General features: G+C 38.3%; 3 protein-coding genes and 1 long non-coding RNA gene across 13 annotated transcripts; all 4 read right to left on the bottom strand.

Moving 5' to 3' along the window:
* Positions 1 to 4432: 4432 nt before the first annotated feature.
* On the bottom strand, positions 4433 to 6481 carry LOC121405310. Of its 4 annotated transcripts, none has more exons than XR_005968525.1 (3): positions 6456 to 6481; positions 4729 to 5110; positions 4433 to 4663 (listed from the first exon to the last, which is right to left on the bottom strand). XR_005968525.1 is itself a non-coding variant. In XM_041595947.1 (3 exons), exons 1-2 carry the CDS (start codon positions 5311 to 5313, stop codon positions 4744 to 4746), a joined length of 414 nt encoding a protein of 137 aa, XP_041451881.1. In that variant the 5' UTR covers positions 5314 to 5343; the 3' UTR covers positions 4433 to 4679; positions 4729 to 4743. The 4 variants fall into 4 exon arrangements, 2 of the variants coding, with proteins under 2 accessions (XP_041451881.1, XP_041451880.1); XR_005968524.1 differs by lacking the exon at positions 6456 to 6481 and adding an exon at positions 5184 to 5268; XM_041595947.1 differs by lacking the exon at positions 6456 to 6481 and adding an exon at positions 5267 to 5343 and having other exon boundaries at positions 4433 to 4679.
* Positions 6482 to 7379: 898 nt separating this feature from the next.
* Positions 7380 to 9631, bottom strand: LOC121405314. Of its 4 annotated transcripts, none has more exons than XM_041595952.1 (3): positions 8438 to 8514; positions 7900 to 8281; positions 7380 to 7850 (listed from the first exon to the last, which is right to left on the bottom strand). In XM_041595952.1, the coding sequence occupies exons 1-2, from the start codon at positions 8482 to 8484 to the stop codon at positions 7915 to 7917; spliced, it is 414 nt and encodes a 137-aa protein (XP_041451886.1). In that variant the 5' UTR covers positions 8485 to 8514; the 3' UTR covers positions 7380 to 7850; positions 7900 to 7914. The 4 variants fall into 4 exon arrangements, 2 of the variants coding, with proteins under 2 accessions (XP_041451886.1, XP_041451885.1); XM_041595951.1 differs by having other exon boundaries at positions 7455 to 7834; XR_005968528.1 differs by lacking the exon at positions 8438 to 8514 and adding an exon at positions 9606 to 9631 and having other exon boundaries at positions 7457 to 7834.
* Positions 9632 to 10602: 971 nt separating this feature from the next.
* LOC121405309 lies at positions 10603 to 12802 on the bottom strand. Of its 3 annotated transcripts, none has more exons than XM_041595945.1 (3): positions 11586 to 11662; positions 11048 to 11429; positions 10603 to 10982 (listed from the first exon to the last, which is right to left on the bottom strand). In XM_041595945.1, exons 1-2 carry the CDS (start codon positions 11630 to 11632, stop codon positions 11063 to 11065), a joined length of 414 nt encoding a protein of 137 aa, XP_041451879.1. In that variant the 5' UTR covers positions 11633 to 11662; the 3' UTR covers positions 10603 to 10982; positions 11048 to 11062. The 3 variants fall into 3 exon arrangements, 1 of the variants encoding a protein (XP_041451879.1); XR_005968523.1 differs by lacking the exon at positions 11586 to 11662 and adding an exon at positions 12777 to 12802 and having other exon boundaries at positions 10605 to 10982; XR_005968522.1 differs by having other exon boundaries at positions 10606 to 10982; positions 11503 to 11587.
* A 999-nt stretch (positions 12803 to 13801) lies between these two features.
* Positions 13802 to 14839, bottom strand: LOC111078665. Of its 2 annotated transcripts, none has more exons than XR_005968512.1 (3): positions 14760 to 14839; positions 14222 to 14603; positions 13802 to 14156 (listed from the first exon to the last, which is right to left on the bottom strand). It is a non-coding gene; the product is annotated as an uncharacterized LOC111078665 (long non-coding RNA). The 2 variants fall into 2 exon arrangements; XR_002608277.2 differs by having other exon boundaries at positions 14677 to 14761.
* Positions 14840 to 15622: the final 783 nt, after the last annotated feature.

The raw sequence follows: 15622 nt of genomic DNA, 5'->3' as shown, positions 1-15622 counted from the left end.
CACCCATTGTCGCCCACATCAGCGAACTCCCCCGCAGAATCAAACCACCCAGCGCGTTTGACACCACCATCCTACCCGAAGCGCCGAACCAACACTTTGACCCCGAGATCGAAGACGAGTCAGAACCAGCCCCGGATCCTTGGCCACCCGACATAGCGCCACAAATTCAAGCATTTCTAGACGAAGAGCTACCGAAGTTCGCTACCCTCCATGGCACCTCAGACATCGCCGAGCAAACCATCGTCATGAGGGATAATCGACCCATCAGGCAACGATACTATCCTAAGAACCCGGCCATGATGCGAATCATCGACGAACAAGTGGACCAATTGATAACGAAAGGTCTCATCGAGCCCTTCCGTAGCCCTCACAGCGCGCCAATCGTACTCGTGCGTAAAAATAATGGGAAATGGCGCATGTGCGTGGATTTTCGACAACTCAACGAACATTCCATCCCGGACGCGTACCCATTGCCCAGAATCAACTACATCTTGGAACGTCTACAAAACGCACGATTTATCACCACTCTCGATCTAAAAAATGGAAACTGGCAGATACCAATGGCAAACGGAAGTCGAGAGGCAACAGCTTTCACAGTACCAGGCCGAGGCCTCTATCAATGGAAAGTGATGCCTTTTGGACTACATTCAGCGCCGGCAACGTTTCAGCGGGCCCTCGACACAGTAATTGGCGCCGATATGGAACCCTACGCATTCGCTTACCTAGATGATATTACCGTCATTGGGCGAGATTTTGATGAACACCTACACAATCTAGAAGTGGTTTTTTCTCGACTACGAAGAGCAAATCTACGCATAAATTCGGAAAAATGCAGTTTCTTTCAATGCCGGATCAAATATCTGGGCCACATGATCAGCGAAGAAGGCATTCATACCGACCCCGACAAAATTGCCGCCGTCAAAGAACTCCGGCCTCCTACGAACCTGAAAGAACTTCGTCAATGCATCGGGATGGCATCCTGGTACCAGAGATTTGTACCAAACTTCGCGACAGTCGTCCAACCGATGTCCTGCCTGCTCAAGATGGCAAAACCATTTATATGGCTGCTTTTGACCTACTGAAGAAATTTCTCAGATTTTCCCATGAATGCCTTACAGATATCTTATTTCTACTCCAGAATGTGGGAAGGGTTCTTACATAAATATATATTGCCGAATTGTAGTGTGCGCGTGCAGACGGGCTGATCGGTAACAGAAGGTTACCTAATCATTAGCCCTGCAGTCAGTGTCCAATATTCCCGGTAAGGAAAGTCGGAGACTGCTGACTGGCTCGCGCATGTGGGGGGTCTGCCCGGTAATCGAGGGTTACCTAAGCAATCGTCTGCCAACAAGTGTCCAATGTCCCAGGTAAGGTGATCGGTGTGCACTGGTAGCGGGGGAAAGGAATTTCGTTGGCACTTCGGGAATATATATTGTTAGGAATATTTATTTATTTATTTAATATAATTTTAGGTACTTATTGCGTAAGCACCTTGTGCTGGTCTCCTGTCTTTTGGCGTGTGCTGAGTTTGTGTTTTTGCTGGGTGTTGATCGCTTCACCTGGGAGTGGCGTTGGCTGCGTCGTCTGCTTGTGACGAACCATGGGATCCATGGTCACGACGGGCACTGGGAGTCCCCCAGAGACCACTCTCGGCAAGGCAACCAAACTCAGCGAAGTATTCAGCATTGTCAGAAATAACATCCAGAAAGCAAGCCAAGAACCACAGCAAAACCAAGTAGCCAAAGCTCTCAAATGACGAGGTCATCACCCAACGAAATCAGCCTCAGCATATGCGCGGCGAGCAGTCAGGAAAACCGAAGACTCAGCGCGCGTGCCATCGAAATTTAAGGAAATGCAATCACCCCATCGGAGTTCTCCCTGTTCAGTTCGGTTTGCAGTTCAGTTCGTTTGAAAGTTAGCTAGCAGTTCAATTGAATTCACACGCTTCAAACACATTAAATAAATATACAAATTAGAACTTCATCATAAACCAAACGTGTTGTGATTCCAAATAACCAACTCTATTTCAGTTGCTGGCCGAGTTCCTGGTTTTCCAAATAAAGTCCTGCGAATTATAAATAACTTGTAATATAGGACCCTGGACAGACTGAAGCATACCTCAGCCTGAGATAGGACCTTACAACAGATATCTTATTTCTATTTCGCAATGTTGGAAGGTTCTTACATAGATATATATTGCCGAGTGGGTTGCCCGGTAGCAGAGGGTTACCTAAGGCAATCGACACCCAACCGGTACCGTGGGAAAGGAATTTCGTTGGAGCTTCGTGAATATATTTTTTAGGAATATTTATTTATTTAATATTAATTTAGGTACTTATTGCGTAAGCCCCCTTGTGCCAGTCTCTTGTCTTTTCGCATGTGCTGAGTTTTCGTTTTAAAGTTGTTGTAAACATGGGCGACATCGCGGTTTTCAAGTACAAAGATACACAGGAGTACATAGAAACGTTTAAGAAGTTTTTGTTAGCTGAAAACAATTTAGTATTACGAATATAAAAAAGTGAATTTTTACAATCAAGCATTCAACATCAGGGGTATATAATAAACTAGGGGAACCTATCCCAATTTGCTGAAAAAAATTAAATCTTAAAAACAAAATTTTCTCGTTTTAAAATATATATTTTATTCAATTACCATTTGTTGGGTTGATCATTTAAATGCTGAAATTATTTTTATCTTTACTACGGCTGAACAAATGGGAGACTCTAATACACTATTCACACTGGACACGACCCTTAAAGTTTTGCCGTTCCAAAAATTTTGATCCAGTACCACCACGGCCAGGGCCTTCGAGAGCATGTAAAGGCTTTGGTAATGCAGAAGGGAGTCCACGGATGGCAACAGGGATTCTGCGACGGGGCGACGGATGGGAAGACGAGGACGGTGTTCGTCTCGGGACGAATGAGCAGGAGAGCTCGAGCGGCCTGGATGCGGGTTTAAGGACTTAGTACCTCGGAAACGTCTCAACAAGGTACCATTGAGACGAGAGCGTGGAGCCATTCCTGAATGTGGAAAACTAGAATGAAATTAAATAATTTAAGAAACATTAATTAGCATAGGGTTTTACTGTATAAAGAACGACATTTTACAACAGGTTAGCCCTAATAGCCTAATAACACCAACATGAGGTAACTATCGATGGTTGAGTTAACTCAATAACTCAGAATTGGAGTCTACACTGGCACAAACTGGAGTTATAGGCTGTTTACATTGGGCCTGCATCATGCTTCTTTTCGTCTTGCCGGAGACGCAGTTTTATTTACATAGGTTAAGCATAGGTTAAGGGATTTTCTGCCTATCAGCGCAACTATCACCACTAAGAACAACAAAAAATTGTAGATCAAAAATCAAATTTTGGCGCTAAAAATGTATGATTGTGCAAAAAGGTGAAAATATACATAAAGTCATTAAATAAAATACTTGAAACTGATTGTATTATTATCATATGACATTTTTCTGACCCCCTGATGCCATTAAGACACTGCTGGAGACGAACTTCGGTGGTTTTCATAATTTGAAGAAGAACTCCCACAAACTCTACAATGAAATGTCTGAAAATAATATTTAAATATGAGAATCAATTCTTTTTCGTCCATTTTCCTGACGTCTTGCTTAATTCTGTTGATTTTCAAAAATTTGTGTATCTTTCCTTGTCATCAAACACCCAAATCCAAATTCAAGATGCACGTCTTCCAATGTAAACGCCTTTTCTGCTTTATTGCGTCTATGCCGATATCGATAGCAGACGCGCCCAGTGTAAAAAGGCTATTATTGAGCTATGAGTTTTGACAACAGCACGTTCTGAGTGTTTTTAACAAAATTGTATATATCAACCACATTATTAATATAGAAAGAAAAGTTTTGAGGCTACATTTCATGAAAAGTTCTCAATGAATAATAAATTCAATTATTCAAAGTCATTTATTTCTAAAGATTTTCAATAATATATTTTGAAAATTCTTCCGTACACCACGTCCTCCTATAAGTCTAGAAGTGTCTGTAAAGCCAAAAGCGGCCACAAGAATTTGCATCTAATGATAAAATTGGCTAAATTTATTGATTTTAAGAATTATATATGAATTGACCTTTTCCCCCCATTTTTCATGGTAAGTAACATGTTTTTGTTGTTGTTGCTATTGGTGATAATTCAAACGATAGGCGAACAGGGTTAAAATATTTGGAAAATCGAACGCAACTGAAACGCAACAATAACTAAATTTTTTGGCACCACTACAATCCTATGCTGAACCTATGTAAAAACGAAAACAGTTTGACAGTTTGTGGCACCTATGTATATATATATTTTAATTTCTTTTTATATTTTATTTAAGTATTTTAAGTATTCCACCATATCAATTTTCGTGACAGCTTTAGGACAATTCGAGTTCCTCAGAATGCCAATGGATCTTTCAAAGGTTCGTTAACAAGTTATTAGATGATTTAATTAAAGACAATAAAGTTGTTGTAAACATGGGCGACATCGTGGTTTTCAAGTACAAAGATACACAGGAGTACATAGAAACGTTTAAGAAGTTTTTGTTAGCTGAAAACAATTTAGAATTACGAATATAAAAAAGTGAGTTTTTACAATCAAGCATTCAACATCAGGGGTATATAATAAACTAGGGGAACCTGTCCCAATTTGCTGAAAAAAATTAAATCTTAAAAACAAAATTTTTTCGTTTTAAAATATATATTGTATTCAATTACCATTTGTTGGGTTGATCATTTAAATGCTGAAATTATTTTTATCTTTACTACGGCTGAACAAATGGGAGACTCTAATACACTATTCACACTGGACACGACCCGTAACGTTTTGCCGTTCCAAAAATTTGGATCCAGTACCACCACGGCCAGGGCCTCCGAGAGCATGTAAAGGCTTTGGTAATGCAGAAGGGAGTCCACGGATGGCAACAGGGATTCTGCGACGGGGCGACGGATGGGAAGACGAGGACGGTGTTCGTCTCGGGACGAAGGAGCTGGAGAGCTCGAGCGGCCTGGACGCGGGTTTAAGGACTTAGTACCTCGGAAACGTCTCAACAAGGTGCCATTGAGACGAGAGCGTGGAGCCATTCCTGAATGTGGAAAACTAGAATGAAATTAAATAATTTAAGAAACATTAATTAGCATAGGGTTTTACTGTATAAAGAACGACATTTTACAACAGGTTCTTTTGTTTTTATTGTCTTGACGACCGACCGAGTGGCGCTGCCGCATGACGCGAGTTACCACATCAGCACCTCACCCTGGTCCCATCGAAATTCGTTCGGCTGACGTAGCACGACATTCCATCCCTATACCGAACACAGGAAATATACAGGAAACACGGACCTTAGCCCTAAAAGCCTATTAACACCTACATGAGCTACCTATCGATGGTTGAGTTAACTCAATAACTCAGAATTGGAGTCTACACTGGCACAAACTGGAGTTATTGAGCTATGAGTTTTGACAACAGAACGTTCTGAGTGTTTTTAACAAAATTGTATATATCAACCAAATTATTAATATAGAAAGAAAAGTTTTGAGGCTACATTTCATGAATAATTCTCAATGAATAATAAATTCAATTATTCAAATTAATTTATTTCTAAAGATTTTCAATAATATATTTTGAAAATTCTTCCGTACACCACGTCCTCTATAAGTCTAGAAGTGTCTGTAAAGCCAAAAGGGTTTTCCCCCCATTTTTCATGGTAAGCAACATGTTTTTGTTGTTGTTGCTAGTGGTGATAATTCAAACGATAGGCGAACAGGGTTGAAATATTCGGAAAATCGAACGAAACTGAAACGCAACAATAACTCAATTTTTTGGCACCACTACAATCCTATGCTGAACCTATGTAAAAACGAGAAAGAACGTGTGAGTCGCTTCTTTGGACGCGACTCTACTTTCATACCCGTATTCAGTCAGTACATAAATTTGTGAGCTTATGATTTATATAGAATTTTATAATATTTTACATTTTTTTGCTACATTTGTCACCTAAATCTAATATGTTTATTCTACATCTGAAATGTAGATTATACTCTACATTATAGATCTTCTCTGCGGAAGTTCACGCACTGCATGGCAGAGTGTCTGCGAGCGAGCAAGAGAAAAGGAAGCGTTAGAACCGACGTAGGAGGTGCGGAAAGCCACTGCAAATTAATTTCTTTACTCTGGCCATAATTATGATCCAAGCTGATTAAGGTTCGGCAATCTGGTAGATATGGCCATTCTCTTCGATACTACATTTTAACTTGTCTGGTATCTTTAAAATTGTGGCTGTCCCAGATTTTCGTTCTTTTAAATTTAAAATTCACTTGTAGCATTGTGAGCCTTGAAACAAAATTTGGTTTCTCTAGCTCTTATAGACTCCAAGATCTGGGCGCACATATAGACGGACAGACGAACAGACTCGGCTATTGATGCTGATCAAAAATTTGTATACCTTATGGGGTCGGAAACGGTTTCATCCACTTTTACCACAAAGATAACTCTTTTGAGTACGGGTATAAAAACTGAGCTTTCCACAAAAAGCAATAACTCAACCGTAGTGTAAGCAGACTATAACTACTATCATAGCTGGCGCAGTCGGACACTTTCGTTAATAGGCTCTGCACACTGAGCCCATCCCGGCGGAACGGTAGGATTGAAATATGAGAAAGACCGATTCACACTGGCACCACCAACCATCCATGAAAAACAGCTGTATGAGCAAAAAATAACTAAGATTTGTGCGGAAAATGTTATTGTTAATTAAGAAAGAATGGATAATAATTTGGCAATTGTATTGGCTGTCGTTCAAAAGCAAAAGCAATTATTTTGTGCAAGTTAATAATGTTGTTACAAATGTATTAATGAGTCTTAAACTAATTCGACGATGCCTGGCGTAGATATGTACATGAAAAGTTCGATTTCAGCCCATATAAACATGGGATTTCTTCCAAACACTCAAATCTAAATATTCCAAATTTCAGAAAACAACTTCAACGTGCCGCTTGTGGTTTTTGTAATGGCTGTTAAATAATAATGCATAGGAAAAAAAGCAAATGCATATATCCATTAATATATTACATATACAAGTTTATTTTTCTTCAAGTTTTATTTATTCTAAAGCCTAGTACCCAGATCCAAAAACTGATTGCAACCAATAAATGTCATATATTCTTCTAGCGGCCAGCCGGTAAGACCAGAACTGTGCACTGCATTCCGTACAGTTACACTGCTCAGACAAATTTATTGTTTTTAAGGATTATATATGATTAGACCCTTTCCCCCATTTTTCATGGTAAGCAACATGTTTTTGTTGTTGTTGCTAGTGGTGATAATTCAAACGATAGGCGAACAGGGTTGAAATATTCGGAAAATCGAACGAAACTGAAACGCAACAATAACTAAATTTTTTGGCACCACTACAATCCTATGCTGAACCTATGTAAAAACGAGAACAGTTTGACAGTTTGTGGCACCTATGTATATATATATTTTAATTTCTTTTTATATTTTATTTAAGTATTTTAAGTATTCCATCATATCAATTTTCGTGACAGCTTTAGGACAATGCGAGTTCCTCAGAATGCCAATGGGTCTTTCAAAGGTTCGTTAACAAGTTATTAGATGATTTAATTAAAGACAATAAAGTTGTTGTAAACATGGGCGACATCGTGGTTTTCAAGTACAAAGATACACAGGAGTACATAGAAACGTTTAAGAAGTTTTTGTTAGCTGAAAACAATTTAGAATTACGAATATAAAAAAGTGAGTTTTTACAATCAAGCATTCAACATCAGGGGTATATAATAAACTAGGGGAACCTGTCCCAATTTGCTGAAAAAAATTAAATCTTAAAAACAAAATTTTTTCGTTTTAAAATATATATTGTATTCAATTACCATTTGTTGGGTTGATCATTTAAATGCTGAAATTATTTTTATCTTTACTACGGCTGAACAAATGGGAGACTCTAATACACTATTCACACTGGACACGACCCGTAACGTTTTGCCGTTCCAAAAATTTGGATCCAGTACCACCACGGCCAGGGCCTCCGAGAGCATGTAAAGGCTTTGGTAATGCAGAAGGGAGTCCACGGATGGCAACAGGGATTCTGCGACGGGGCGACGGATGGGAAGACGAGGACGGTGTTCGTCTCGGGACGAAGGAGCTGGAGAGCTCGAGCGGCCTGGACGCGGGTTTAAGGACTTAGTACCTCGGAAACGTCTCAACAAGGTGCCATTGAGACGAGAGCGTGGAGCCATTCCTGAATGTGGAAAACTAGAATGAAATTAAATAATTTAAGAAACATTAATTAGCATAGGGTTTTACTGTATAAAGAACGACATTTTACAACAGGTTCTTTTGTTTTTATTGTCTTGACGACCGACCGAGTGGCGCTGCCGCATGACGCGAGTTACCACATCAGCACCTCACCCTGGTCCCATCGAAATTCGTTCGGCTGACGTAGCACGACATTCCATCCCTATACCGAACACAGGAAATATACAGGAAACACGGACCTTAGCCCTAAAAGCCTATTAACACCTACATGAGCTACCTATCGATGGTTGAGTTAACTCAATAACTCAGAATTGGAGTCTACACTGGCACAAACTGGAGTTATTGAGCTATGAGTTTTGACAACAGCACGTTCTGAGTGTTTTTAACAAAATTGTATATATCAACCAAATTATTAATATAGAAAGAAAAGTTTTGAGGCTACATTTCATGAATAATTCTCAATGAATAATAAATTCAATTATTCAAATTAATTTATTTCTAAAGATTTTCAATAATATATTTTGAAAATTCTTCCGTACACCACGTCCTCTATAAGTCTAGAAGTGTCTGTAAAGCCAAAAGGGTTTTCCCCCCATTTTTCATGGTAAGCAACATGTTTTTGTTGTTGTTGCTAGTGGTGATAATTCAAACGATAGGCGAACAGGGTTGAAATATTCGGAAAATCGAACGAAACTGAAACGCAACAATAACTCAATTTTTTGGCACCACTACAATCCTATGCTGAACCTATGTAAAAACGAGAAAGAACGTGTGAGTCGCTTCTTTGGACGCGACTCTACTTTCATACCCGTATTCAGTCAGTACATAAATTTGTGAGCTTATGATTTATATAGAATTTTATAATATTTTACATTTTTTTGCTACATTTGTCACCTAAATCTAATATGTTTATTCTACATCTGAAATGTAGATTATACTCTACATTATAGATCTTCTCTGCGGAAGTTCACGCACTGCATATGGCAGAGTGTCTGCGAGCGAGCAAGAGAAAAGGAAGCGTTAGAACCGACGTAGGAGGTGCGGGAGCCACTGCAAATTAATTTCTTTACTCTGGCCATAATTATGATCCAAGCTGATTCTCTTCGGTGAGTAGGCACAACACTTTTAACTTGTCTGGTATCTTTAAAATTGTGGCTGTCCCAGATTTTCGTTCTTTTAAATTTAAAATTCACTTGTAGCATTGTGAGCCTTGAAACAAAATTTGGTTTCTCTAGCTCTTATAGACTCCGAGATCTGGGCGCACATATAGACGGACAGACGAACAGACTCGGCTATTGATGCTGATCAAAAATTTGTATACCTTATGGGGTCGGAAACGGTTTCATCCACTTTTACCACAAAGATAACTCTTTTGAGTACGGGTATAAAAACTGAGCTTTCCACAAAAAGCAATAACTCAACCGTAGTGTAAGCAGACTATAACTACTATCATAGCTGGCGCAGTCGGACACTTTCGTTAATAGGCTCTGCACACTGAGCCCATCCCGGCGGAACGGTAGGATTGAAATATGAGAAAGACCGATTCACACTGGCACCACCAACCATCCATGAAAAACAGCTGTATGAGCAAAAAATAACTAAGATTTGTGCGGAAAATGTTATTGTTAATTAAGAAAGAATGGATAATAATTTGGCAATTGTATTGGCTGTCGTTCAAAAGCAAAAGCAATTATTTTGTGCAAGTTAATAATGTTGTTACAAATGTATTAATGAGTCTTAAACTAATTCGACGATGCCTGGCGTAGATATGTACATGAAAAGTTCGATTTCAGCCCATATAAACATGGGATTTCTTCCAAACACTCAAATCTAAATATTCCAAATTTCAGAAAACAACTTCAACGTGCCGCTTGTGGTTTTTGTAATGGCTGTTAAATAATAATGCATAGGAAAAAAAAGCAAATGCATATATCCATTAATATATTACATATACAAGTTTATTTTTCTTCAAGTTTTATTTATTCTAAAGCCTATCCCGATCCAAAAACTGATTGCAACCAATAAATGTCATATATTCTTCTAGCGGCCAGTGGTAAGACCAGAACTGTGCACTGCATTCCGTACAGTTACACTGCTCAGACAAATTTATTGTTTTTAAGGATTATATATGATTAGACCTTTTCCCCCCATTTTTCATGGTAAGCAACATGTTTTTGTTGTTGTTGCTAGTGGTGATAATTCAAACGATAGGCGAACAGGGTTGAAATATTCGGAAAATCGAACGAAACTGAAACGCAACAATAACTAAATTTTTTGGCACCACTACAATCCTATGCTGAACCTATGTAAAAACGAGAACAGTTTGACAGTTTGTGGCACCTATGTATATATATATTTTAATTTCTTTTTATATTTTATTTAAGTATTTTAAGTATTCCATCATATCAATTTTCGTGACAGCTTTAGGACAATGCGAGTTCCTCAGAATGCCAATGGGTCTTTCAAAGGTTCGTTAACAAGTTATTAGATGATTTAATTAAAGACAATAAAGTTGTTGTAAACATGGGCGACATCGTGGTTTTCAAGTACAAAGATACACAGGAGTACATAGAAACGTTTAAGAAGTTTTTGTTAGCTGAAAACAATTTAGAATTACGAATATAAAAAAGTGAGTTTTTACAATCAAGCATTCAACATCAGGGGTATATAATAAACTAGGGGAACCTGTCCCAATTTGCTGAAAAAAATTAAATCTTAAAAACAAAATTTTTTCGTTTTAAAATATATATTGTATTCAATTACCATTTGTTGGGTTGATCATTTAAATGCTGAAATTATTTTTATCTTTACTACGGCTGAACAAATGGGAGACTCTAATACACTATTCACACTGGACACGACCCGTAACGTTTTGCCGTTCCAAAAATTTGGATCCAGTACCACCACGGCCAGGGCCTCCGAGAGCATGTAAAGGCTTTGGTAATGCAGAAGGGAGTCCACGGATGGCAACAGGGATTCTGCGACGGGGCGACGGATGGGAAGACGAGGACGGTGTTCGTCTCGGGACGAAGGAGCTGGAGAGCTCGAGCGGCCTGGACGCGGGTTTAAGGACTTAGTACCTCGGAAACGTCTCAACAAGGTGCCATTGAGACGAGAGCGTGGAGCCATTCCTGAATGTGGAAAACTAGAATGAAATTAAATAATTTAAGAAACATTAATTAGCATAGGGTTTTACTGTATAAAGAACGACATTTTACAACAGGTTCTTTTGTTTTTATTGTCTTGACGACCGACCGAGTGGCGCTGCCGCATGACGCGAGTTACCACATCAGCACCTCACCCTGGTCCCATCGAAATTCGTTCGGCTGACGTAGCACGACATTCCATCCCTATACCGAACACAGGAAATATACAGGAAACACGGACCTTAGCCCTAAAAGCCTATTAACACCTACATGAGCTACCTATCGATGGTTGAGTTAACTCAATAACTCAGAATTGGAGTCTACACTGGCACAAACTGGAGTTATTGAGCTATGAGTTTTGACAACAGCACGTTCTGAGTGTTTTTAACAAAATTGTATATATCAACCAAATTATTAATATAGAAAGAAAAGTTTTGAGGCTACATTTCATGAATAATTCTCAATGAATAATAAATTCAATTATTCAAATTAATTTATTTCTAAAGATTTTCAATAATATATTTTGAAAATTCTTCCGTACACCACGTCCTCTATAAGTCTAGAAGTGTCTGTAAAGCCAAAAGGGTTTTCCCCCCATTTTTCATGGTAAGCAACATGTTTTTGTTGTTGTTGCTAGTGGTGATAATTCAAACGATAGGCGAACAGGGTTGAAATATTCGGAAAATCGAACGAAACTGAAACGCAACAATAACTCAATTTTTTGGCACCACTACAATCCTATGCTGAACCTATGTAAAAACGAGAAAGAACGTGTGAGTCGCTTCTTTGGACGCGACTCTACTTTCATACCCGTATTCAGTCAGTACATAAATTTGTGAGCTTATGATTTATATAGAATTTTATAATATTTTACATTTTTTTGCTACATTTGTCACCTAAATCTAATATGTTTATTCTACATCTGAAATGTAGATTATACTCTACATTATAGATCTTCTCTGCGGAAGTTCACGCACTGCATATGGCAGAGTGTCTGCGAGCGAGCAAGAGAAAAGGAAGCGTTAGAACCGACGTAGGAGGTGCGGGAAGCCACTGCAAATTAATTTCTTTACTCTGGCCATAATTATGATCCAAGCTGATTAAGGTTCGGCAATCTGGTAGATATGGCCATTCTCTTCGATACTACATTTTAACTTGTCTGGTATCTTTAAAATTGTGGCTGTCCCAGATTTTCGTTCTTTTAAATTTAAAATTCACTTGTAGCATTGTGAGCCTTGAAACAAAATTTGGTTTCTCTAGCTCTTATAGACTCCGAGATCTGGGCGCACATATAGACGGACAGACGAACAGACTCGGCTATTGATGCTGATCAAAAATTTGTATACCTTATGGGGTCGGAAACGGTTTCATCCACTTTTACCACAAAGATAACTCTTTTGAGTACGGGTATAAAAACTGAGCTTTCCACAAAAAGCAATAACTCAACCGTAGTGTAAGCAGACTATAACTACTATCATAGCTGGCGCAGTCGGACACTTTCGTTAATAGGCTCTGCACACTGAGCCCATCCCGGCGGAACGGTAGGATTGAAATATGAGAAAGACCGATTCACACTGGCACCACCAACCATCCATGAAAAACAGCTGTATGAGCAAAAAATAACTAAGATTTGTGCGGAAAATGTTATTGTTAATTAAGAAAGAATGGATAATAATTTGGCAATTGTATTGGCTGTCGTTCAAAAGCAAAAGCAATTATTTTGTGCAAGTTAATAATGTTGTTACAAATGTATTAATGAGTCTTAAACTAATTCGACGATGCCTGGCGTAGATATGTACATGAAAAGTTCGATTTCAGCCCATATAAACATGGGATTTCTTCCAAACACTCAAATCTAAATATTCCAAATTTCAGAAAACAACTTCAACGTGCCGCTTGTGGTTTTTGTAATGGCTGTTAAATAATAATGCATAGGAAAAAGAAGCAAATGCATATATCCATTAATATATTACATATACAAGTTTATTTTTCTTCAAGTTTTATTTATTCTAAAGCCTAGTACCCAGATCCAAAAACTGATTGCAACCAATAAATGTCATATATTCTTCTAGCGGCCAGTGGTAAGACCAGAACTGTGCACTGCATTCCGTACAGTTACACTGCTCAGACAAATTTATTGTTTTTAAGGATTATATATGATTAGACCTTTTCCCCCCATTTTTCATGGTAAGCAACATGTTTTTGTTGTTGTTGCTAGTGGTGATAATTCAAACGATAGGCGAACAGGGTTGAAATATTCGGAAAATCGAACGAAACTGAAACGCAACAATAACTCAATTTTTTGGCACCACTACAATCCTATGCTGAACCTATGTAAAAACGAGAACAGTTTGACAGTTTGTGGCACCTATGTATATATATATTTTAATTTCTTTTTATATTTTATTTAAGTATTTTAAGTATTCCATCATATCAATTTTCGTGACAGCTTTAGGACAATGCGAGTTCCTCAGAATGCCAATGGGTCTTTCAAAGGTTCGTTAACAAGTTATTAGATGATTTAATTAAAGACAATAAAGTTGTTGTAAACATGGGCGACATCGTGGTTTTCAAGTACAAAGATACACAGGAGTACATAGAAACGTTTAAGAAGTTTTTGTTAGCTGAAAACAATTTAGAATTACGAATATAAAAAAGTGAGTTTTTACAATCAAGCATTCAACATCAGGGGTATATAATAAACTAGGGGAACCTGTCCCAATTTGCTGAAAAAAATTAAATCTTAAAAACAAAATTTTTTCGTTTTAAAATATATATTGTATTCAATTACCATTTGTTGGGTTGATCATTTAAATGCTGAAATTATTTTTATCTTTACTACGGCTGAACAAATGGGAGACTCTAATACACTATTCACACTGGACACGACCCGTAACGTTTTGCCGTTCCAAAAATTTGGATCCAGTACCACCACGGCCAGGGCCTCCGAGAGCATGTAAAGGCTTTGGTAATGCAGAAGGGAGTCCACGGATGGCAACAGGGATTCTGCGACGGGGCGACGGATGGGAAGACGAGGACGGTGTTCGTCTCGGGACGAAGGAGCTGGAGAGCTCGAGCGGCCTGGACGCGGGTTTAAGGACTTAGTACCTCGGAAACGTCTCAACAAGGTGCCATTGAGACGAGAGCGTGGAGCCATTCCTGAATGTGGAAAACTAGAATGAAATTAAATAATTTAAGAAACATTAATTAGCATAGGGTTTTACTGTATAAAGAACGACATTTTACAACAGGTTCTTTTGTTTTTATTGTCTTGACGACCGACCGAGTGGCGCTGCCGCATGACGCGAGTTACCACATCAGCACCTCACCCTGGTCCCATCGAAATTCGTTCGGGTGACGTAGCACGACATTCCATCCCCATACCGAACACAGGAAATATACAGGAAACACGGACCTTAGCCCTAAAAGCCTATTAACACCTACATGAGCTACCTATCGATGGTTGAGTTAACTCAATAACTCAGAATTGGAGTCTACACTGGCACAAACTGGAGTTATTGAGCTATGAGTTTTGACAACAGCACGTTCTGAGTGTTTTTAACAAAATTGTATTTATCAACCAAATTATTAATATAGAAAGAAAAGTTTTGAGGCTACATTTCATGAATAGTTCTCAATAAATAATAAATTCAATTATTCAAATTCATTTATTTCTAAAGATTTTCAATAATATATTTTGAAAATTCTTCCGTACACCACGTCCTCCTATAAGTCTAGAAGTGTCTGTAAAGCCAAAAGGGGCCACAAGAATTTGCATCTAATGATAAAATTGGCTAAATTTATTGATTTTAAGGATTATATATGAATTGACCTTTTCCCCCCATTTTTCATGGTAAGCAACATGTTTTTGTTGTTGTTGCTAGTGGTGATAATTCAAACGATAGGCGAACAGGGTTGAAATAGTTTTAGTTGAGTTTTTAGTTAGTTTTTTTTTTAAATTAATAAAATGCACTGCTTTGGCTGGGGTCGCTCTTCCCCAGGCATATCCTGGGCTCCCCAATATTTTATTGGCAAGGTAATGTGTCTGACTATCAGCAGCAGCAGATGGCGACGCCTCCTGTGTCAAGCACCGTGAAGACAAATTGTTTTGAAAACAATATTTGTTTTATATTTATGCAAATTAATAAATATAAGATATTATTATATCCATATAATTGTCCTTCATATAATG

The sequence above is a fragment of the Drosophila obscura genome, unplaced genomic scaffold (genome assembly GCF_018151105.1).
Source record: "Drosophila obscura isolate BZ-5 IFL unplaced genomic scaffold, ASM1815110v1 contig_9, whole genome shotgun sequence".
NCBI classification, from domain to species: domain Eukaryota; kingdom Metazoa; phylum Arthropoda; class Insecta; order Diptera; family Drosophilidae; genus Drosophila; species Drosophila obscura.
The sequence above is the reverse complement of the archived record's forward strand: the minus strand, read 5'-3'. Positions and strand labels throughout refer to the sequence as shown.